The 24886-nt window shown below is 44.1% G+C and overlaps 1 protein-coding gene across 1 annotated transcript in view; it reads left to right on the top strand.

Moving 5' to 3' along the window:
* The window catches only part of RPS6KA1 (ribosomal protein S6 kinase A1), a 142581-nt gene extending 122715 nt beyond the window's left edge, over positions 1–19866 (top strand). Inside the window, exons 13-22 of the mRNA XM_088442077.1 lie at positions 6474–6576; positions 7416–7540; positions 7744–7866; positions 9859–9948; positions 10138–10296; positions 10400–10561; positions 13529–13605; positions 17247–17364; positions 18040–18177; positions 18890–19866. Of these exons, the coding sequence (XP_088298203.1) occupies positions 6474–6576; positions 7416–7540; positions 7744–7866; positions 9859–9948; positions 10138–10296; positions 10400–10561; positions 13529–13605; positions 17247–17364; positions 18040–18177; positions 18890–19012 (1218 nt within the window). The 3' untranslated portion in view covers positions 19013–19866. The remainder of the gene's footprint in view (positions 1–6473; positions 6577–7415; positions 7541–7743; positions 7867–9858; positions 9949–10137; positions 10297–10399; positions 10562–13528; positions 13606–17246; positions 17365–18039; positions 18178–18889) is intronic.
* Positions 19867–24886: the final 5020 nt, after the last annotated feature.

The following is a 24886-nucleotide window of genomic DNA, read 5'->3' as shown; positions in this document are numbered from 1 at the left end:
TTGGTTAAAGCAGGCTTATAGAGGAAATGCTCTCACTTTGGGCAGGATGTATCAAGCGGGTTAGGTATGAAATTCCGGCTGTCGGGATGCCGCTGGTCAGAATACAGACAGCGGCATCCCGACACCCATAGGAAGTATTCTAAGTATTTTTCTAACCCATACCCTAACCCCCACCCTCCCTGGTAAGTAGCCCTAACCTCCCCCCCTAGTGCCTATACCTAACCTCCCCGCACCCTAAATCTAACACCCCCTCCCCAGTGCCTAGACCTAACCTATCCCCCTCCCACACCCTAATCCGAACATTCCCTACCAGGGGGCCTAACCCTCTCCTTAATGCCTAACCCTAACCTCCCCCTAACACCCGATACTTACCTTCGGGATGCCAGCGGTCGGGTTACTGATGCCGGCTTACAGACCGTCGGCACATCCCGTATCAAGCCTTGGAGAGAGATAAAATTGAAAAGTTGCTCAAAGCAGCCAATCTGCTGCTGTCATTTCAAAGACAGTGCCAGATAAATTACAATAGAAACGATAGGGTAAATTCTGGCGCTGAACACTATTAAACAAATACGTATATAAAAGACAAATATATAAGACTGCAGCAGATATCAAACTCTGTGTGCGTTTGAATTTGAGAAGATCATACAAAGACAAAAATCTGCGCTGTCCCTATATATGTCAAATAAGATCAATAGTGAATAAAGTAGTAAATTATAAATATTTTAATCAAACAAACTAAAATAATAAACACACATTAATACATAAAATAGACACAGTAATACAGACAGGATAATTTTCCTTGCAAATAAAAGTGACAATGTCACTAAAAAGCAATATTGATACACAAGTTGCATAAAAACACCTATAGACACAATAAATGTAGTGTATAATCTGTTACTACTCCTTAGTATGCTATAGTCACACTCCTGTGATATGGCTCAAGTATTCACTCCTATTTAGGAATAAACAGTGACCTATTAGTATATTCGGTCTCAGACTGTCTGCCACGCATGTGATATAGTCCTGGAAGGCTCAATATATAGTCCTGTACAGATGATTGTTATCGATATAGAATATACTTGGAGGTAGCTCTCATATTCAAATCAAAGTTGATATTCTATATCGATAGCGATCATCTATACAGAACTATATATTGAGCCTTCCAGGACTATATCACATGCGTGGCAGACAGTCTGAGACTGAATATACTAATAGGTCACTGTTTATTCCTAAATTGGAAGTGAATACTTGAGCCATATCACAGGAGTGTGACTATAGCATACTAAGGAGTAGTAACAGATTGTACACTCCATTTATTGTGTCTATAGGTGTTTTTATGCAACTTGTGTATCAATATTGCTTTTTAGTGACATTGTCACTTTTATTTGCAAGGAAAATTATCCTGTCTGTATTACTGTGTCTATTTTATGTATTAATGTGTGTTTATTATTTTAGTTTGTTTGATTAAAATATTTATAATTTACTACTTTATTCACTATTGATCTTATTTGACATATATAGTGACAGCGCAGATTTTTGCCAGATAAATTACAGTAAGAAGCTTATTGGTTGCTTTGGGCAACTTCTCCATTTCTCTCTCCAGAGCTTGATACATGTCCCCCGTTGCATGTAAGATATACTTTGACTTTGTCTATAATGTTCAAGAATTTTGTGCACAGATAATAGATGTATGTATAAGTTAGTAAATGAGCCTGCCATATGGCTTGTGTGGCTAGGATAGAATGGTAATATGTCACCTATAGATCACAACAGTGCCTCCTAGTGACTAAATTGTAAACAACTCTTGAAAAATGTCATAGAGTCATAATGCAGGAGAGAGTTTCTTGTATTAAGCAGCAGTGCAACTAAGGTGGTACAGGCGGTACAGCATAAAATTAAGAAATTAGTAGCCAATACGCAGTACCCCCTTCAACCTTACTGCTGGCGCCATTAGCTGTGACTCGCTCTGCGGTAAGATGGACCCCGGGCAGTGTGTGACCAGGGGAAGCATAGCAGCTTTTCACAGAGTACCGTGAAAAGATTAATCCTACTTGCAGCACTGGTAATTAGTAGTACCCTTGCTTCTTTCAGCAAGAAAAGCTGTACAGATCAGGGTCCCTTTTAATGTGATCTAGAGATTTCTGGCTGCACCAAACTTCTACCGCCACCATTAGACTGATTTATATACATATTTATTTTGTGTTTTCTTCTTTAGGGTCCATAGGGCTCCACAGGAGAGACAATGGGGTGTAGGTGGGGCTTGGAGGACCGGACACCAACAGCAAAGCTTTTCAATCCCAGGATGCTCCAGTCCTTGCCCCTATAACCCACCCACATCCTGAGGGCAACCCAGTTTCGCTGGTGTAAGTCAGAAGCTAGTTCACCGTTTTTAACAGTGGGGCTCGAACTTATTTTTATAATTTACTTTTATTCCATTTATTTTACTAACTGAGCAGCAGCGCAAACAGTCCTTTGGACGTCTGCACTCCTGCTCCATCAACCCTCCACAGCACAGTGACACCAGCCCTCGGCTAGGTACTCCTGGCGGGGCTCCAGAGGGACCTAGCTAACAAGGCTCCTTTGACCCCAGACTGCAGCTGGGACTCAAGGGGACAGGTAAGGCGGATACCTGCTGGCGGGAACCCGCATCTATGTGCAGTCTTGCCTCCAGTGTCAGGAGACAGACCAAAAGTGATGATGTGGACACCTTTTCGTCCGGGACTCCCACTAGACCTCCAAGGCATTACTAGCACTGGCGCAGGGCACAGTTAAAGCCAGGGGACCTGGTGGCTATTGTCAGCACAGGGGAGTAGGTGCTCTACCTGCAGCCCCAACTCAGGACGCAATTCCATTGCGGTCTTGCTGCTCCTCCCTCACCCTCCGCCCCCTCTGAGACTCTCAGCAGCCATTTTCTGCATTCAGGTCTCCGGGAATGCTGTGTCCAGTCTCCTTGTGTATACCTCTCCCAAGGGCCAGGTTTATACAGCACTATATCCTACCAGCCACTGCGGTAGTTGATTTTAGTACCCACTGCAGTTATATGGTATATTCTGCATTTATATGTGACTTGTGCTAGTGCTTCAGTATGTTTTCTTTTTCCCTGTTACAGCTTATACCTTTCCCTTTATTCTACTATAACCATGGCATACTAAAGTATAGGGGGTTCATTGTACCTCACATCTCCCTATATTTGTGAAGGCTATCACATACCATACATTGCTGTTGCGCACTACACTGTGCCATATTGCATATACATCTGAGTTGCTCACCGCACTGTGCCAGATTTTGTTACATTATTCTTGCAGCTATGACTGGCAGAGGCAAGAATAACAAGCAGCCTGCTGCTCCCACTCTAGTGTATTTTAAGTCCTGCACAGCAGGCTTAGCTTCAGAGGACCTCATTCAAGATGATCTTTGTGCATCTTGTTGTACTGCCCCGGGCCCATCAGCCCCGGTATCCTCTCCTCAGGACCCACCCTGGGCTACTTTTTCACAGGTGCTGTCAAAAATTGCAGACCAGCTAACAGTCCCTGTGGTAGCTTCCCCTATGTGATGGCCACAACAGGTACTCCCTGCAACTCCTTTGCCTTCCCCATGGGAAGACGTACTTTCTACCTCAGTGCAGAGTCTGGCGGATACCTCTACAGCCTTTCAACAAATGCTGCAAAAGGAGAAACCCTTACTTAGTAAACCTACTAAGCGTACTGTTATCTTCCCAGTCCACCCATCTATCAGATTCTGAATTATCAGGAGGGAGGCAAAAGACAAGCCTATCTTACTCTGACTCCTCCTCGGGAGATGAGGAACCCTCCTCTAAATTGAATATACCTGCACTTGTGAGAGCTGTAAAATCTAACGAGGCAGAACCCGCTCCTAAGGCAAAAGAGCCAGTCTATAAGCAACAAAAGGTAGTTTTACCACAGTTTCCTCACTTTAATCAGCTCTCTGATCATATGAGTGAGGCATGGAATATGCCCAGTAAAAGGTTTCAGCTGCCTACAGCTATGGCCAAAAGTTTTGAGAATGATACAAGTATTGGTTTTCACATAGTTTGCTGCTTCAGTGTTTTTAGATCTTTTTGTCAGATGTTACAAGAGACGGGGGGACAAACAAAATCCACAAATTCTGACATACTCCAAGCATTGATTAGGTAAGAATGGGCGGCCATCAGTCAGTATGTGGCCCAGAAGTTGATTGACAGCATGCCTAGGTGAATTGCAGAGGTCTTCAAAAAGAAGGGTCAACACTGCAAATATTTGACTTTTTGCATAAACTTAATGTAATTGTCAAGAAAAGCCTTTGACGCTTATGAAATGCTTGTAATTTTACTTCAGTATACCATAGTAACATCTGACAAAAAGGTCTAAAAACACTGAAGCAACAAACTTGGTGAAAACCAATACTTGTCATTCTCAAAACTTTTGGCCATGACTGTAAACGTTTACGTTCCTTTTACCCTCTTCCTGCTACTGATTGCAATAAATGGGAAGTTCAAACAGAAAAAAAAAGGTGTGTTGTAGCGCTCAACCTACTTGAAGCATTTCTAGTGTTTATAGATCCAAATATCAATATTGATTGAATACGTGAATATGTATCGTCCAGTGATATATACTCAAATAAATATCTGTGAATGACTGGTTATCAGTGAACGGAAGTGTATAAGTTATAGTGATATGAAGTGAGTAGCAAAAAACAGGTAATTAAATCCGTAAATAGCTAGTTATCAGTACACAGAAATATATACGTTATATTGATACAAATTGAGTAGCAGGAACCAGGTATTAATGACTTGTTTAAATGAAAATCTACATTGAATAAATTGTACAGTATTACAAAAGTGTAGCCAATACACGTATATGTTGATATAAAACAAAAATATTTATTGAGCCATACGCTAAACCAAGGAGAGCCAAAACTGATGCACATGCAAAGTGGTGTTTGTAACTCCCAACCATAAATATAGGATGGGTGGTAAATAGTGAATAATTACTAGCAATCCGGACTAGGAATATCCAAGTCAGTGGTATGACCGGATGATTGCTGTCCAGGGTCACTGTATGATATGGATAATAAAAAATGGAAATGGAGGGTGTAAAGTCAATAGCGGCGTACTGATGATGATGAATATTAGATATAGATACCCGGGGTGATGTTCCTGGGGTCAGGGAGTACGGTGTGATCTTACTGGGGAGAGGCTGGCTCTCTACAGAGCGTATCACTTGCTGGCAAAGATGTCGGAGGGTGCCTGATAGACCAAGCCAACTCCGGCAAACCCCACCACAGTGTGCGATGAAGTCGGAGGAGGAGACAGCACGGGCCCACCGCTCGTGGGAGTAGTGTGCCGTGTGTCTCCCTCTGTCGACCTGGAACTTACACCTCTACCCTGGAATCCGTGGATGTCAAGTGGCTCACTGCGAAGACTGTTTCTTTTGGCTAGAACATCTGCCCGTAGGGTATCGGATTTAGGGGCGCTTTCCTGTTGCTCCCCCTCTTTAATCTTTCATCAGGACAGGGCTGTTCTTAGAACTCGCCCGGGCTTCCTTCTCAAGGTGGTTTCTCATTTCTACCTTAATGAGGAAATTGTGGTCCCGGCCTTTCAATCACCAGACCTCTCGGCAGGTGAAGCTTCTTTGGATGTGGCCCGTGCTCTGAAGATCTACGTGGACCGTACTAGTGCCATCAGGAAATCGGACTCCCTCTTCATCTTATATAGATTCCATAAGCAGGGATGGGCAGCTAACAAACAGACTTTGGCCAGGTGGCTTCACATGGCTATTTCTCAGGCTTATACTCAGACGGGCCTTCCTGTGCCAGTGACAGTATCTACTCACTCTGTGGTACCCTCATGGGCAGCCCGGCATGGCGCCTCTGCTGAACAGCTATGCAAGGTGGCCACGTGGTCTTCTGTCCACACCTTTCTTAGGTTCTATGCTTTTGATACATTTGCCTCTCAGAATGCTTCCTTCGGGAGCAGGGTTCTCCACTCAGCTCAGGAGTGTCCCCGCCCTTGAACAACTGCTTTGGGACATCCCCAATGTCTTCCTGTGGAGCCCTATGGACCCTGAAGAAGAAAAGGAGAGTTATGGTAAAACTTACCTTTTGTTAACTCTCTTTCTTCGAAGTCCATAGGGTCCACAGGGCACCCACCCTGATGCACCTGGCTTCTATGGGTATCTTCTCTTGGTCACTTGTTTACCTTCTCTGAGTGAGAGTGTGATTCTTCAGTGTACCAGTCTTCCTTCTCTCCTATCCTGCCCTGGGCTTGTCAGCAAAACTGAGTTGCCCTCAGGCTGTAGGCGGGGTATAGGGGGAAGGACCGGAGCCTCCTGGGATTGAAAAGTTTGCTGTTGGTGTCCGGTTCTCCAAGACCCACCTAGACTCCATTGTCTCCCTGTGGACCTTATGGACTTTGAAGAAAGAGAGTTAACTAGGGTAAGTTTTACCATAACTCTCCTTTTTCTGTATTCTCACAGAAGCTGTTCCGTAGAGAGATCAGTCCTCCATTCAAACCTGCAGTTACACAGCCAGATGATACATACTACTTTGACACAGAGTTTACTTCACGCACTCCGAAAGGTTGGTGTTTGGCATTAATGAAGAAGAACCTGTAATACATGTAATAAAAGCAGCAGCATGTTCTTTCAGACTGATGCAGAGTGGAGACACCATTACCCACTATAGTGCGATGAAAAGGTATATTTGTATTACTTTCTTACCAGGACATTTGAGAAGCATAGAGTGCCTCTAGAGCACTCTATCATGCAGTATTTCTGCATACTATGGCTAAATTCAATATCAAATTTCTCAACTTTTGTCAAAGTTGTCAAGTGTATTGTTTTTAGAGTACACCGTGTATTGATATACCCAAAATATCAGCTGGGCTTGCAATTTAATTTTGGTGTCTGACATATGGATACGGTTACTTGCCACTGAATATACACATCATGCTGTGCTACCAGTTTGGCCAGCAGGTTGTCAATAGTAGTAATTGCCGCCCAGACAATGTATGTGCTGCTGTCTACCCTCTGAAGTGGTTCCTAGCATATTTCCGATATTATGAAAAGCAGAGAGAGCGCGAAAAAAAACCCTTGATTTATATATTAAGGTCTAGATCTACAGTACACTCCCCATGTTAGACCATGTGCTCTGACATGAGCTTGAGTCTAAGTTAGCACATCTGTTTAGTAAATAAGGAATTCCCTCATTGGAAAAGAAAACAAACCTTTCATCAAAAAAGTCAAATTAAATTTAAACAGCTGTATTATTATGTTTCACTTATGTGGAGCAAACTGTTAACAAATTGAACATATTTTATATATCTGAAAGCTCTAAGTTGTACAATAATAAGAAAGGCCTTCGTTTAAAGTGGGTTAGTCATGCTTCTAATTTCCTTATCTGTATACTCTGTCCTATAGATTCTCCTGGAATACCCCCTAGTGCAGGAGCTCATCAGCTGTTCCGAGGTTTTAGTTTTGTAGCTCCAACATTAAATGAGGCTGATGGGAAAACCTCTACACTTCCAGTACTGTCTGTACCAAAGGTGACATTTTCTCACACACTTGTCTGTTCTACAAATATACTGTACTTTATCATTACTCTCATGTTAGTGCCTGTTTGAACCCTGTGCATAAAATCTTTTTTTATTTTTCTAATATGAGTGGTTCACTCACTACATTGTGTGAGAACAACCAGTGTTTTTGGACTTGTGTCAGACTGACTCCTCATTCTCTTGTTTTCCTAAAGATACACAGTAAAAATATTGCGTTCAGTGATGTGTACACAGTACGGGAGAATATTGGCGTTGGTTCGTACTCTTCGTGCAAACGATGTGTACACAAGGGAACGAACATGGACTATGCTGTGAAGGTAAGAAATATCGAATCTATTTAAAGTTTTGTGTCCTGCCTCAGTGCTTTCTGTTGACTAGGTACCACTTCAAATATACTGTAGACTACTTGTACCCTGATGAAGATGCTTTTGCACTGAAACATCAGACAACTTCAATACAGCATATGGCAATTATTCTTGTGTGCTTCTACCTACCATTGCACACTGTGCTGGGAACTAGGTGGTGAAGCATCTTGCTGTGTAGCACCTGCATTACATTGTCATAGTGTGCACATACTCTTTCTACTATTCACCATCCTTGTTGTCTTTCCCCTAACTGACAGTGGTGAACAAGAGGACATACATACAAAGCATAAATACAGTGCACAACAGTGAGCCGTCACATGCGTACAAGCATAAATACAGTGCACAACAGTGAGCCGTCACATGCGTACAAGCATAAATACAGTCCACAACAGTGAGCGTCACATGCGTACAAGCATAAATACAGTGCACAACAGTGAGCCGTCACATGCGTACAAGCATAAATACAGTGCACAACAGTGAGCCGTCACATGCGTACAAGCATAAATACAGTGCACAACAGTGAGCCGTCACATGCGTACAAAGCATAAATACAGTCCACAACAGTGAGCTGTCACATGCGTACAAAGCATAAATACAGTCCACAACAGTGAGCCGTCACATGCGTACAAGCATAAATACAGTGCACAACAGTGAGCGTCACATGCGTACAAAGCATAAATACAGTGCACAACAGTGAGCCGTCACATGCGTACAAAGCATAAATACAGTGCACAACAGTGAGCCGTCACATGCGTACAAAGCATAAATACAGTGCACAACAGTGAGCCGTCACATGCGTACAAGCATAAATACAGTCCACAACAGTGAGCGTCACATGCGTACAAGCATAAATACAGTGCACAACAGTGAGCCGTCACATGCGTACAAGCATAAATACAGTGCACAACAGTGAGCCGTCACATGCGTACAAGCATAAATACAGTGCACAACAGTGAGCCGTCACATGCGTACAAAGCATAAATACAGTGCACAACAGTGAGCCGTCACATGCGTACAAAGCATAAATACAGTGCACAACAGTTAGCCGTCACATGCGTACAAGCATAAATACAGTGCACAACAGTGAGCCGTCACATGCGTACAAGCATAAATACAGTGCACAACAGTGAGCCGTCACATGCGTACAAGCATAAATACAGTCCACAACAGTGAGCCATCACATGCGTACAAGCATAAATACAGTGCACAACAGTGAGCCGTCACGTGCGTACAAAGCATAAATACAGTACACAACAGTGAGCCGTCACATGCGTACAAAGCATAAATACAGTACACAACAGTGAGCCGTCACAAGCGTACAAGCATAAATACAGTACACAACAGTGAGCCGTCACATGCGTACAACCATAAATACAGTGCACAACAGTGAGCCATCACATGCGTACAAGCATAAATACAGTGCACAACAGTGAGCCGTCACGTGCGTACAAAGCATAAATACAGTACACAACAGTGAGCCGTCACATGCGTACAAAGCATAAATACAGTACACAACAGTGAGCCGTCACAAGCGTACAAGCATAAATACAGTACACAACAGTGAGCCGTCACATGCGTACAACCATAAATACAGTGCACAACAGTGAGCCGTCACATGCGTACAAGCATAAATACAGTCCACAACAGTGAGCCGTCACATGCGTACAAACCATAAATACAAACTTTGCAGTGAAACCATAAGCAGAGAGTGAGAAGTACAGGGGGGAAGATACATCACCATATGGGCGAGCAGAAAGTTTCAGGGGTGCTGAGTGAGACTAGGAACCCCGGTGTGTAAGGAATAGTTCCTGCTCAAGAGCTCACATTCTTATTCACACTTTGTTTTGTCGATACCACTATGAGCATCATTGTGTACTGTACGATACCTGTTAAATTTCCTTCTTCTTATGTGATGTTTCTTGCCTTTGTTTTTCTTTGCTGCAGGTGATAAACAAAACCAAAAGGGACCCAGCAGAGGAAACCGAGATTTTACGCAGATATGGTCAACATCCCAACATAATTACACTAAAGGATGTAAGTGCTGCGCCTATTGCTACACAATATCTTGTGTTCAGTACATTTATGGATTCATAAAATAATCATTTTCTCATTGCAATGCTTTGTAAAATGGTGTAAAACTGCTATTATGTCATAATAGTACATTATGGTAGCTGATTTCAAGGACAAGTGCTGATAAAGATTCCACTATACCATCCATGACAGGTATATGAAGAGGGGAATAGTGTCTACCTTGTTACTGAGCTTATGAGAGGGGGAGAGCTACTTGACAGGATTTTACGCCAGAAATTCTTCTCTGAGAGAGAGGCCTCTGCTGTTCTTCTGACAATCTGCAAGACTGTGGAATATCTTCACTCACAAGGGGTAAGCGTTTCTGCACACACTGATCTTCAATCACCTCTCCCCTCTAAGTGCCCAGGCTGATTCAAGTCATGTCCACACTATCATTTTCTCTCCTGCATTCCAGGTTGTTCATAGAGACCTGAAACCAAGCAACATCCTATACGTTGATGAATCTGGAGACCCTGAGTCCATAAGGATTTGCGATTTTGGATTTGCTAAACAACTACGAGCAGAAAACGGATTACTAATGACCCCATGTTACACAGCAAATTTTGTGGCACCAGAGGTAATGGAGCACTTGTTATCCGTGAATGGCTACAGCGGGTAATAAAGAAAGAGAAGCACACAGGAATGCTCTGTGTGTGTGTTGTATATTTATGTATAAATTATATATATATGTGTGTGTGTGTGTGTGTACACAGGTATCTATGTATATATGCGGGGCCGCCGAGATATCAGACGACTTCTGATGCTAGAGAGGGCGTAGCTATGACCCCGCTCGGCAGATTGCTTTGTTAAGAATTTGCTTGCAGAAATGTGTATATGTGTATATATATATATATATATATATATATGTATATATATATATATATATATATATATACACACACGTGGTTCAATAAATAAGGTAACGAGACATCTCATTGCATAAATGTATTCAACTTGTACATATATGTATAATCAAGGGTGTGCCTTGGTACACATTATTTTTTCACATAGTCCCCATATTTGTCTAAGCATTTATTCCAATGGTACACCCAGGGCTGCAATCAGAAATTATGGGGCCCGCGACTGACCAAATAGGCAGGGCCCCCCACCCCCGGTGTTTGTGACTCCAGCCCTGCAGTGTCTCTCCAGTTCCAGCTAGCCCCCCTTCAGTCTCCCCAGCCAGCCCCACTTCAGACTCCCCAGCCAGCCCCCCTTCTATCTCCCCAGCCACCCTCCCCCCTTCTGTCTCCCCAGCCACCACCCCCCTTCTGTCTCCCCAGCCACCACCCCCCCTTGTCTCCCCAGCCACCACCCCCCCTTCTGTCTCCCCAGCCACCACCCCCCCTTCTGTCTCCCCAGCCACCACCCCCCCCTTCTGTCTCCCCAGCCACCACCCCCCCCTTCTGTCTCCCCAGCCACCACCCCCCCTTCTGTCTCCCCAGCCACCACCCCCCCTTCTGACTCCCCAGCCACCACCCCCCCCTTCTGACTCCCCAGCCACCACCCCCCCTTCTGTCTCCCCAGCCAGCCCCCCTCCTGTCTATCCAGTCCAGCCCCCCTTCTGTGTCTCCAGTCCAGCCCCCCTTCTGTGTCCCCAATCAGCCCCTTCTGTCTCTCCAGTCCAGCCCCCCTTCTGTGTCTCCAGTCCAGCCCCCCTTCTGTGTCCCCAATCAGCCCCTTCTGTATCTCAAGCCCAGCCCCCGTCTGTGTCCCCAGCCACCACACACCTTGTTGCTCTGTCCAGGGTAGCCTCTGTCCAGGCCCAAGTCCTCTTCCTCACGCGACGCAACTCCTCAGTGGCGCTACGTATTGACGTCATGCAGCATCTCAGACAAAAAACTAAAACGTGTATTCTTCGGCAGTCCGCTGTAGGCGGTGCTGGTGGGCCTGATCGGGCAGCGGGTGGGCTGGATCGGAAAGCAGGTGGACCGGATCATGCAGCAAGAGGGGCCGGTCACTGCGAGCAGAGGTTCAGGATTGCGGGTGGGCCCCTGTCTGTCCAGGCCTGGGACTCCAGTCCCGGCAGTCCCCCCCTGATGGCGGACATGGGTACACCGAGGCATTTATCCCGGCATAGAAGAAATCAGCGTCAAGCGCCTGAAGCCAGAACATGATTGCTTGTTGAACTTCACCATGAGTTGTGAATCGCCTTCCACCCAGGTGCTTCTTTAATGGTCCAAACAGATGGAAATCAGTCGGTGCCAGGTCAGGGCTGTTGGGAGGGTGGTCCAGTACCTCTCCTCATGGTACTGCGTCAAGTGCACAAGAGACATTCCCATCATATTGGTTTTATGAACTTCTGTGAGTTGCTTCGGTACCCAGCATTAACTCTTTTTCCTGTACCCCAGATGCTCATGAACGATGTTGTGTACAGTACCCACCGAGATGTTCAGTTCGTCAGCAATATCACCAATGCAAATGTCCTCCTGAATCAGACCTTCAATGTGGCACAAATCTTCTGTGGTGGACGTGCTTGGTCGGCCGAATTGCTGCTCATCTTGAACGTCTGTCCTGCCATTATCAAAGGCAGTGCACCAAACCTGTTTTTGTAACATGAATTTCAGCTGCTGATGTGCCCTTTAGATACAGAAATCTGATCACACTACGCACCTCAATGTTTGACCATGTTTCTGCCAGCCCCGCCAATTTACTACTGATGTTGGGACACTATGACTGATATGAGGCGCTGTGAGGGGCAGCAGTGGTCTACCTGCTCTGGCCTGGCGGGAAATTAAAATGAAATAGAAAACATTACATATGAGAGTTCTTGTTATCTTACTTATTGAACCACCATCTTATATAATATATATATATGCAGTGTTGGATTAGCCCACAGATGTACAGGGGAAATCCCCGGTGGGCCCCACCTCCTCCTCTAGGGGGTCAGTAACTTGGTGGAGCAGGATCATAGATGAATTTGGGTGCTTGATTTGTTTCTATGGAAACTACACCAAGAATAGTTCTCCGGCCAATCAAAGTGGTTGGTCCTGGACCAACCCTGCCCCCTCCTTTATAGAGGGGCCCTGGGGGAGATGTATTAAGGGACGATATGGGGAGGAATAGTATCAGCGTATGTTATGTGCATGGACACCGCTTCTCCCCATGTATTATTGGGGGCTGGGCGGTAAATGACAGGGGCGCTGCTATCTACAAGATAGCAGCACCGATATGCCGGGCAATGTATGATGGTCATTGGCACTGATCGTTCCGACAGCTGCAGCTATTGATATCGACAGCTGCAGCTGTCGTTGCCCTATCACCAGAGCAGGGACAGCACAGCAAATACCGCCTGGAGCCACCCGCATAATACATCTCTCTCCTGATCTTTGCATGTTCTCTCTAATTGTTGGGCAAGTTTCTGTGGTGCAGTCCACACCCCTTAAGCGGTGGCCCCTACTACTGCATTACCCGGTGGGCTGTGTCAATGAAGGAATTAATAGAAAAAAAATGCCATAAAGCTATATCTATAATACCCACAAGGCATACATAGATATATCATCCCTAAATCCTGCCACCTACATATCTAACTAAGACTTTTCCATAGGTTTTGAAGCGGCAGGGGTATGATGAAGGGTGTGACATCTGGAGTCTTGGTATCCTCCTCTACACAATGCTGGCAGGGTAAGTACATATACAGGCATAGTGCATATGTATGGTAGATAAAGAAATGAAATGATATCTGCCTATAGCAACTAGAGCAAATGTGACATTATAAGAGCGTTTCAGTTATATATATTTAAATCATTATAGCACAGGGATGGTCACTTTCTCCTTTTCTGTTGATGTGCTATATAGAAGCTACGGCCACTAGGCTAAGGTCTAATGCCACATTTAGACTTTGACTATGGATCCAGAGTTTAAAAAATAGTATTATATGCTGGTAATGACACTTTTTTATTAGGTGTTCACCATCAGTAACTGAGGCCTAAATACTATCAAGTCTATAGTTCCTTCTGTCTGGGCAATATATTAGCTGGTAGATTTCTACTATACTTGGATTAGATGCCCCCCTAGACCTACATTAACCCCGGGAATATGCCGTAGGATGGCGTCAGATGGGGCCTTTGAACATTTGTACATTTCTAGCTGGAAAACTGCTACTGTCCATAGTTTTCAAATCACTTCATGACGAAACATTGCCAGGGGAGAGTTCCCCATTCACATAACACAAGTAATGCAGTGGAGATGCTGTATGTAACGTTCTTGGAGTGTCCTCTCTCCCAAACGGATGGACATTCACCATTCTCCGCAGTTTATCAGCATGGACAGGAAGAGATTAGGTCACTATGGACAATGACCTCATCTGACACCTCCCTTACAAGTGACATAGTTCAGGTTTTATTATATTTTTTATTTATTACCCACACTATCCTTATAGAAACGCTTGATGGCCTAGCACATCCTTTTTATACAAATCCAGTAAGATATAGGAAATATGCTGTTAGCCCCTCCCCATGTGACTATGTGCCATGTAAACTAACTGTGCAACTGTACTAAAACATTCTGTAACAGATCAGGACCCATTGTCTACCTTGGCTTATTGTTTGCTGTAGTCAGAGACGGCCCTAGCCAATTTGGTGCCCTAGGCAATGGTGCCCCCCTAGCAGATAGATAGATATACATATATCTATAGATATATCATTTTTAAGACCAGTCACAAGGAAAAAAATGATATATATCAATCCTGCATACAGCGCGATTGTGCAGTGCAGCTGGAACTTGGAGAGCAGCATGCCTGCGATGTTACTCAGAACCGCACAGCACAGTGGAAACTGGATGGACAGCTAAGGGGATGGGATGGTGAGCACGGGGAAGGAGGGTGGGATCTTAGGGCCCCCCCACAAGCCAATTGACTGGTGCCCTTGTGAACGCTAATCCAGGCCCTGCTGCTCTGCCTGTGTGTGCTAGCACTGTTCCTCTGAAAGTGGTAAGGTGTGACAGCACACAGCACAGAGGAGGTAAGTTGGTACTCTGGACATGATTCAGCTTGGATCACAAGTCTGCAGATGCACGCACCTGGTCGCTGCAAAATTATGCAAATAAATGTGATTGCACCGCGATTGCAGCGCTATACCAAGATGCCCACAAGTCAGTGAAAACATCGGCAACATCGAATCCATACGCACAGTTGTGGTTGAGCTTGACCTGACTCACAAACTGAGAAACATCCTGTCACCATCTAGACCTCTGGCTGCGTATGCCGTAGCAGGGGCTTAATTATGCACGCCCCTGTAATGGCGTTCAAACGCACAGGCAATACTGCGTTCCTGCGACCACCCCCGCTCTTCACCCCCCAAACGGCACTTCCTGTCTGATGCGTGCACAGAATGCAAACATTGACCAGGTGCATGTGTTCATCCGCAGACTTGCCACCCAAGCTGAAGCAGGCCCTCTATACGATGCATGGAGGGCTTGTGAATCCTTAATATCACCTGTCACCCCTTGCAGTCCTAGCTCTGGTCCCCTCAGTGACAAGAATTGGCCCCCTTCAAACTCCTGCTACTGTACCCTCCAAATTTACCTGTGTGTGTATGTATATATGCATGTGTGTGTGTGTGTATGTGTGTATATATATATATATATATATATATATACGTATGTATGTATGTCATTGGTCAGATCTGCACACGCCTATATTCCAATTGCTGGGGTGCTTCTCAGTGTTCACCCCACAAAGAGGCTCCACATAGACAAATTAATAGAAAAAAAGAGCACACTCACCAGAGCTTGTAGAAAAAGCTCACTGGTGAGTGCGCTCTTTTTTCTATGAATATAAATACATATATTATATTAAGGTATGCAGACAGGAAGCCGACTGTCAAATCCCGGCATGGGACTAATGATAGGCGTCCCCACGCCGAAATTTCGATGCCCGACATACCGAACGAAGGTAAGTCGGGTGCCGGGAGCGGATAGCCTCGGGGGGGTGGAGGGTTAGGTTTAGGGACTTAGGGTTAGGCACCCCTAAGGGAAGGTTAGGGGGGGAGAGGGGAGGGTTGGGGTTAATACTTACATAGGTTGGGATCTCCACATGCCAGGCTTCCAGCATCGGTCTTTAATTCGCCTGGGCTCACAGAAACACACAAATGCAGATGCCAGGCATCGCACCCACTTCTGGTTATGCAGACTTTTACAACTCTTCTGAGTTTTCTCATAACTACTAACTGCAGACATGCCAATTCAGTTGCCAAGGGAAAGCTGGGTGAGGGAGGTGGGAGGGCAGTCATCTTTCAGCAGACACGTTGAATACAAGTTTGGGGACGGAGCTTAGCGTGAATCATGGGCGGAGCTTAGCGCAAATCGGGGACGGAGTTTACCACAGGTGGACTGCTGATGGAGTTTGCTAAGACCCAGGGGCGGAGCTTCAAGGTAGGTGGGGCTTCAGGCGGCCTCCTCTGGCCTGGCTGTCGGTGACTGTCTCAGTCACCTCGGCCGGGCTTAGTTACCGCTGTACTGTCGGAGCTGAGCTCCGGCTGTGACAGCAGAACATAGGGGGAGATTCAGAGCCGTGGGATGCCCCGAGGCATTCCAGATGCCCTAGGCATTTGCTTAGAATGCCTATGCCTAGGGCCGGCTCTGGCTGTAGTGTAGCTAACAAACACACGTTAAAGTTGTAATATAACTGGCATACATTCATGCACATTTCTGTGAAAATTGTTAATCATAAGGGATGTCTTCTATAATTAAAAAACAAATTAAATAGAGAAAAAAAGATTTGAGAAATGCATGTTGTTCTATTGTATTTGTAAATATCTTGCATGCTTAATTTTTTTTATTTGTTAAAGTGCGTTACTTTTCCATGATACATTAAACAAATAAGTAACGTGACAAAAACCAGACAGAAATGTGGCAATTTTCAATATTTTTTTACTGCAATTATATTATTTCTTACAGAGCAACTTTAATACTCCAATAGCTGTGAGAACATACTGTCCTCCATTTTTGTTAATCATTTTGTATAATAAAATGCCATTGGCAGATTTCAAATGATTGTTGTTACTGCTGGTGATGATGTTTAATTTAGTTTGAGACTGGATAGTCTCTGCTGTCAAGATACTAAAAAGCAGTATAAAAAGAAAACCATTAAATACAATGACATTTTACTTTAATCCAGTTTGCTTTAGTAAGAATAGAATCATAAATGCTCATATGTAGCACTAATTCTAATTGTGAATCAATTGCTAAAGTGTGTTTAGTTTCATGATAAAATGGAGTTGGCGAGTCACAGAAATACTTTTATGTTTTTACCGGCATGATTACAGATACACACCATTTGCTAATGGCCCAGAAGACACACCAGAGGAGATCTTAGCACGGATTGGGGGGGGGAAGTTTACACTGAGAGGAGGAAACTGGAACACTGTATCCGATTCAGCAAAGGTAAGTGGTGGTCTTTCATATCGGTGTTTGCCACACGCCAACTGTGCCACACAATAGTGTATCCTAAATGGAGCTGTCATGGAAAGTCTAAACTAAGTAGACCAGGGATCTTTTAGGCTTCTATGTAATCTTATGGCATTTAAGAGGTTTTATATCTACAATGGCGCTGTTCCTGTAGAGTTGTTTCCTCACATTATAATAGATTATTCCGTAGGAATGAAGAAGATAAATATCACAGTATAGTATTTTTCAACTAGCGATTAATGTCCACTCCATCCGTGTTGCAGTGAGAAACAAAATTTGTGTATAAATCCCTTCAACCAGCAGCGATAGTAAAGATGGTCACTAAAACAACAGCAAGAAGAAGGGTTATCCAAATATGGAGGCACTATAATGCTCTGGTGGGATTCTATGCCAATAGAAATAAATCCCTCCAGAGATTTTGTAGTGCCTCCACAATTGGATAACCCCCCTTCTTCCTGTTGTGTCCATCTATATTATACAGAAAAACACCCTACAGATGTTTCTTTAAATATCTATTTATTTAGAAAATGAATAGATAAGAGTGCACAAAATCTTCTGGGTGAGAACTATTATATATTTGATTCCAGATCACCCCAAAATACTTGTCTTGAGGATGTCCTGTGTCACCAGGTTTGTTCTATCCTCTCACAGGACTTGGTCTCTCGCATGTTACACGTGGACCCCCACCGCCGACTAACAGCGCGTCAAGTGCTGCAACATGAATGGATCACAAAAAGAGACTTACTACCTCAGAGTCAGCTTAACCGACAAGATGCACAGTTGGTCAAGGTAAGGGAATCTTGTTGTGCTTTTGTCATTTACCATTTCCCTTCTAGGGAACACAAACTAATTTATTACATTATAAATAGTTCATCCAAATAAGTGTGTAGGGGGTATAGTTACTAAAGTGAGAGTTTTTAGAAGTGGAGATGTTGCCCATAGCAACCAATCGGATTCTAGCTATCATCTTCTAGAAGGTGCTAAATCAAGTAGACATTTAAATGTCCAGTAGAATCTGATGGGTTGCTATGGGCAACAGGGCGATGGTTGCGATGTTTCTAATGTTCCGATGGTAGTTCCGATGTTCAGTTATTTTAAGAAAAAAGGTTTGTTTTTTTCTGGGTTTTTTTATGAAACCATTTTGAATAAGTTAATGGATATTCCTCACTTAATTCGCTCATAAAAAAAAAAAGCAACAATTTTGGAGCGGTTTTTGGGAGAAATAAAACGTTATTTAAGTAGTTAAAGTGTAGTAGAGTATAATCTTGAAAATATGCAGAACTTAGTATGATTTGGGATAAAAAATTTATTTAGTTTTTTGTTTTTCACATAGTAATTTACTCAAGAGGCAGGTGTTATATTTAGTTAATTTTACTCTCCGTACAGTTTGTCTGCAACAATAGGAGTCTAGTTTATTTTTGTGATATGTTTTTTTTAGTTAAAACAAAATAGTGCTCTGCTGTAATATCCAAGAGTAATTATGTATTCTTTTCTGTTCCAGGGAGCAATGGCTGCAACTTATTCTGCCTTAAACAGCTCTAAGCCGACTCCTCAGCTGCAACCAATCAAATCCTCCATCCTGGCACAGCGGCGTGTCAAGAAACTGCCCTCTACCGTTCTCTAGCTGGTGTATTGCTTCCGCCAGGATGGTTCTCCTATAATCATATGATGGGGACTTGAACCATTACCAGCTTTCAACAACGGTGTAACACCGTATTTTACAATGACCATATAAAGCTGTGTTTCTCCTGCAAATGTGGATTCCATATGGCACATGCTTGATGTGCTGTTTTTCCTAGTTCAGTGGCAGGAGGACATGGGGGGGAAGGGTGAAGGGAACCATGGCTTATTGCCCAAATGAAAACTGTAGATTCGTTTAGACAAGACATACATGGCTATATTCTTCTCATTGGAGGTGACCACCACCTTTCTGTAAATCATTAAACACTTCTCCTCATTTCCCTACAGCACTATCTCAGGGCTGTCTGTGACAGTAGAGTCACATTGCTATTTTAGTTGTGAAATAGGAGAGTTTTCAGTTTTAATATATGTTCTTACTTTTTTCTGTTTTGTGCTACATTTACAAAGACAATCACATATGGTTTCAAGTTTATTACATATTCATATTCAATTCAGATTTGGTGTATTTGTACACTTAAGGGCTCACTGTGCTTCAGATCAAAAGACACCCCCTTATCTCTGTGTTATGCAGGAGACCTTTCTAGACAGGCAGCAGGAGACCCCCCCTTTGCTGCATCTTGTTCACTTGCAAAGGTGTGTGAGAGAGAGACTCTACTTTTACAGGACAAACATGGAACTTCAATCTCCATCACCACTGAAATACATCCATCTCTTGGATCAAGGAAACTAAGAACAAAGCAAGGTTTAGAAGGTGCCAGTTGGAATTGGTGCAAAATGTAATAGGCTAGAAAATAATGCCTACATATAATAAAGATACCAGACTCCTTTACGTACCAGCTTCACCTGTCCATAAGAATATTCTCTTCTTTTCTTGCTACAGTTACTCTCCCACCTGCATCCACTATAATGAACATTGCTGGATATGGCGTAATATGTTTTCTTTTACAAGAATATGTCCATTATATACTACTGATTAATTATGTGAATCTATTTCTTTAAAGGGAAACGCCTCTAGCAAATGACTCCTTTGTATAGTTCTACTTTATATGTCCAGGTTTTGTACTGTAGTTTCAGATCCTTTTTATTCCATTTTTTGCCTCTGTAATAATTTGTAGGGAATGTACACATTAGTATTTCCCAGGTGCTTGGCCAAAGGCTGAGTCGAACAACGGATTGTGTTTTAGTGACTGTACGTAATCGCAACAGGTTGTTTGCAGGTACTGTGACTCTGCTTCCAGTATACACTTTGACATATTTTCAAATTACTGGTCAGACCTTAAATTTAAAAATCAGTAGTAAGTCTACATTCAGTGCTTGTAAAACTATTAGTGTATGCCTATCATTTAATTCATATTCACAATGATTAAACTGTGTCCACACTGCAGCTAGATCTAATTGAAGGACAAGAGCAGGTGGAGAGCTAATATGTATGTACTAAAATATATAGGCAGCAACTGAGAAAGAACAGCAGGCAGCTGTAGTTTTGCAGAGTTTATTATTTTCACTCCTTGCATGATTTTTAAGAATTAACTATATCTGGAATAATTTAATAATCTCTGTACAAGCCACATTGGAAGCAGTCCTATTGTTAATAAAATGAGAATCTGACCATTGTTAATGCAGTAAGTAATGAGCTAGGTCAGCTGAGATGTGCCGTTAAGGCTTGTGCAGTACCTAGGGTAGACACGTGGGGCATGTGCTTTGGGCTCCAGTGCAGGGTGGGCACTGCAGAAGGGGGCACCAGTGTGGTGGCATGGCTCTTCATTTGCGGGATCCTAGCTGGATCTGCACCCATCCTCTCTTCCTCCCCAACAAGTAATGTCAGTGTTAATTATCCCACCAGGATGTTTTAGCAAATGTACCTTTTGTGCCCTGGTCCTGCCCGTTTCCATAAGCTGTGCTAATCAGTGGTGTTCCCCGTTGCAGTTGCCGGCATCACTGGACCTGTTGCACACCCCAACATGGGATGCCCGACTCCACCGAGACTCATAGCATCCCCTGAGACTGATCAAGGGCCTCTAGTGCTGGACATTTACTGTTGAGTTGGCAAGCTGGTGTTCAGATGGAAGGGAGGACAGAATGTGATAGGTACTCAGGATTTATTGGTACTGGAAATAATTGTCACTTCACTACCTACCTACAGTAATTACCATGCCAAAATTATATCTGACACATATGGAATGGGTATAACGTGAGCCCGGCGGATGTAATACCGATGCCGGAAGATAGAAGAGTGAAGATCCCGACAAGGTAAGTAACTATACTATCCCTAACCTTCTCCCCCCCCCCGCCCCTCCCTTAGTTGTGCCTAACCTTAACCTCCCCCCCCCCCCCCAGTGCCTAACCCTAACCTCCCCCCAGGGGTGCCTAACCCTAAGTCCCCCCTGGGAGCCCCTAAACCTTTTAATTAGTTACTTGTCCATTAGTAGAATGTAACACTCACTTTCTGTACGCATTACCCACAAACTGCATATATATATGTGTGTGCGTGTGTGTGTGTATATATATACACACACACACATATGTGTGTATATATATGTAGAAAGGGAAAGGAGGCACTCACAGGTTGATGAAATGAAAGAATCAAACTTGACAACTGTGTCTGCCTTGTTCAACGTTTCAGTCTCACATGACTTTTATCAAGAACACTTAGTACTTATTGAGTGGGCTTGTTGGAAGGGCCTGGTCAGCTGCTACAAGAAACATTGTCCCGCTTTACAGATTCGCTGCATGTACCAGTTTTTTAATTTTTGTCAGCTGTCAATGACTGTGCACATGTTGTAGATATGCCTGCTGGCATATTCACATTAAGTCTAGCCATCGTGCTGTATAGGACGCAGGTCCGGGAGCACTGGCTACTTTTGTTTTGTGCTATATGCTTGGCTCCCTGAAATGAGCTGATTATATCTAAATCTCCCATACACACTCACCTTCCAAGATGTGTGCGCTGCTAGAACTAAAACCTCTGGGGCTAGTTATAAGCAATATACATCTTTTCTCAAGAAAACAAGAGATAAATAAACACCTGTTTGAGCGTCAGTATTCCAGAGCGGAAATTAGAACGGTTAAGAGGGAAGCAGGACAAGATTGGAAATTGTATATTAGGATATGATTTTCTTTAGCAGTGCAGATTCTCCCACAATATGCCAGGTGGGTAGCTCACAGCACCCTCAGAAGAAATATCAGCTGGTAGCAGGAGTGTTATAAGGGCATCTGGCCCACAGAACTCCAGCAATTAACTTAAGTTTTCCAATCCACAACAATGTACCTGTGTACCCATTGGTGTTCATGATATGTCACCTTGATATTTTGCATTGCTCTTGCGTTTCCCTAATTTGTGTTATCAGCGTTTATTTGATTATCAATAAAAGAATTCAGGCAGAGTTTTATATTTGCCCTGGCCTCCATCACCCCTAGGTACATCATATCCGTTCTTCTAACTGCAAAATTCCAAGTGTTCTTCCATCCATGTAGTGACCGTTGTCTATAAGTGGGAAGCAAAGTTTCCATGGTGCACTACAAGAACTTCATTTGAGAGCTTATAAAGGACCTATAAATAACACATACTCTAGTGGGGAAGCAATCGGGAAGCCGACTGCCTAAATACCGGCAGCCGGCTTCCCGACTGTCTTATCCCGGCATGGGTGAAATGCCGGGCGTCTAGATGTAGATGCCCGCATTTCCCCGGCGCCCGGCATCACGATCGTAGTGATGCCGGGCGCCGCGAGCGGACAGCCGCGGGGGGGAGGGTTAGGTTTAGTGCTCCCGGGGGGGACTTAGGGTTAGGCACCCCCCCGGGAGGGTTAGGGCTAGGCTAGGGGGAGGGAGGGTTAGGGTTAGGCACCCCCGGGGGGGACTTAGGGTTAGGTACCCCCCCGGGGGACTTAGGTTTAGGCAGCGGGGAAGGGGGTGGTTAGGGTTAGGCACTTGGGGGGGAAGTTAGGGTTAGGCACCCCTAAGGAGGGTTAGGTTAGTCTATACTTACCTATCCACGATCGGGATTTCCAGCGCTGTCGGGCTTCCACTGCTTCGAACTCTGCTCCTGTCGGCCTGCCGCTGACGGGAATCGAACCGCCGGCCATGCGGCCAGCGGTATATCATACCCATTCCCTCTAGTGGCGTACGTTTGTTATTAGAAGTCCTGCTACACACTGTCTATATTTGTGTATGTCCCCTCTTCTCTGTACAGTTCTCTATCAATAAATCTCTCACATTTTGTTGAAAGAATACACTGGCGTGCAAATATCGAGGCTACTGTGAATCTTGTATCTTCGTCTATATTCTGCTAAGCTTTGTGGTCAATTCACCAAAGGGTAATAAAATCAGGGAAACTAAACTGCTGTTGAAGAGCGAGCACCCACCCACCCATATCCACACAGATGTGTACAGATGCGGGGCCCGTGCTAGTCTATTAAACGTTGACCTTGTGGCAAAATGTGCTGCTGTGTACCTACCATTTACTCCACATTCTCCATTTACAGCTATTGGGTTGCCATGGCATTTGTTGTAGGTGGGCTGATTTTGGACAAGTTCATGGAACAAAAATGCACTGCTGACAGAATTGCACTTAATTTATGGGCCAAACCTAAAATAGCAAATTTGTTAAAGTATGTGCTTAATGTGTACTATTTACATAGCATATCACACAAGTTCAGCACATTACCAAGGTTTACTCGTTAAACACCGGACTTGTGTAATTTAGACCTCAAATTGATGTAATAAAATGTTTTTTAATTCTGTATTGTGTACTGATGATATACTTATTTAAACTCTAGGCCTAGTGGTCATTCGCTTGTTGATCTACAAGAAAACATGTTTTGCCAGACATGACCATGTCACCCTGATCACACAAATGGATTTTATCTTATGTCAACATTATAACGCCATTTTGTTAATATACAATGGTTAGTCAGCTAACTATATGTAATGTGTCAGATGACGTCTTCTGCTCATATTGGGCCTGATTCACTACAGATCGCTATTCTGCTTTTACGCACGCAACTGCGTTGCTAATATCAGCGGTGATATTTTAATGTTTGCATTCGCAGCCTGACATAAGGACGCCCACTTCCCCTTAGTCACATCTGTATATTTGACCAACATAGTGAAACAATCGGTAACATTGAGTAACATCGGACAGTTAGAGAAACCCAGACCTTACTCAGGAATTGCTTACTTATGCGCACGCTATGAGGCCTCAGGTTGCATCTGGTATCGCAGTGGATAATTTATGCACACCCCATGGGTCTGCGTTCTCAATTCCTAACACAGCGCCTAGCTCGTGCACTGTGAATTAATGAACCGATTGCGTGTGTATAAGCAACTGTGGGCCTGATTCAGGGCCGCTCGCTTCGAGCGATGTTCGCACATCTGCGCATGCGTATGGGTCATAATGCGCATGCGCCAACCAGTCATTGCGGTCGGAAATCGTGCGCTCGCAAAACAGCGAGGGCCTGCTAATTTGAGTGACAGAATGAGGCGTTTGTGGGTGGTAACAGTGGAAGGTGCTTGAAAACGGGGGGTGGAGATCCGAACGCAGGCGTGCCAAACGATCAAAACGGGCGTTTAATGGTAGCGCATAATTAACAAAGCAGCGTCATCGACCACGTCACTTGGTTGTCTTTTAGCCTGAACTGCTTGCAGTGATTGCAGGAAGTAAAACCTACCACAAGCACTGCGAGCAGTTCAGATGCCTTTCGATGTACTCGATTAATCTAATAAATAGCGGAGATGACGTATGATGCGAACGGCCAGGGGGCGTCTTTACAAAATAGCGAGCGCATGTTTAGTTCGCTCGCTCGCTCAGACATAGAGGCGTCAACAGACCACAATGAGCGAGCGCTCAATTTAAATAGCC

The sequence above is a fragment of the Taudactylus pleione genome, unplaced genomic scaffold, assembly GCF_031769625.1.
Source record: "Taudactylus pleione unplaced genomic scaffold, aTauple2 ptg000305l, whole genome shotgun sequence".
Classification (NCBI taxonomy): Eukaryota; Metazoa; Chordata; class Amphibia; order Anura; family Myobatrachidae; genus Taudactylus; species Taudactylus pleione.
Note: the sequence above shows the minus strand (reverse complement) of the source record. Positions and strands in the feature narration are given on the sequence as shown.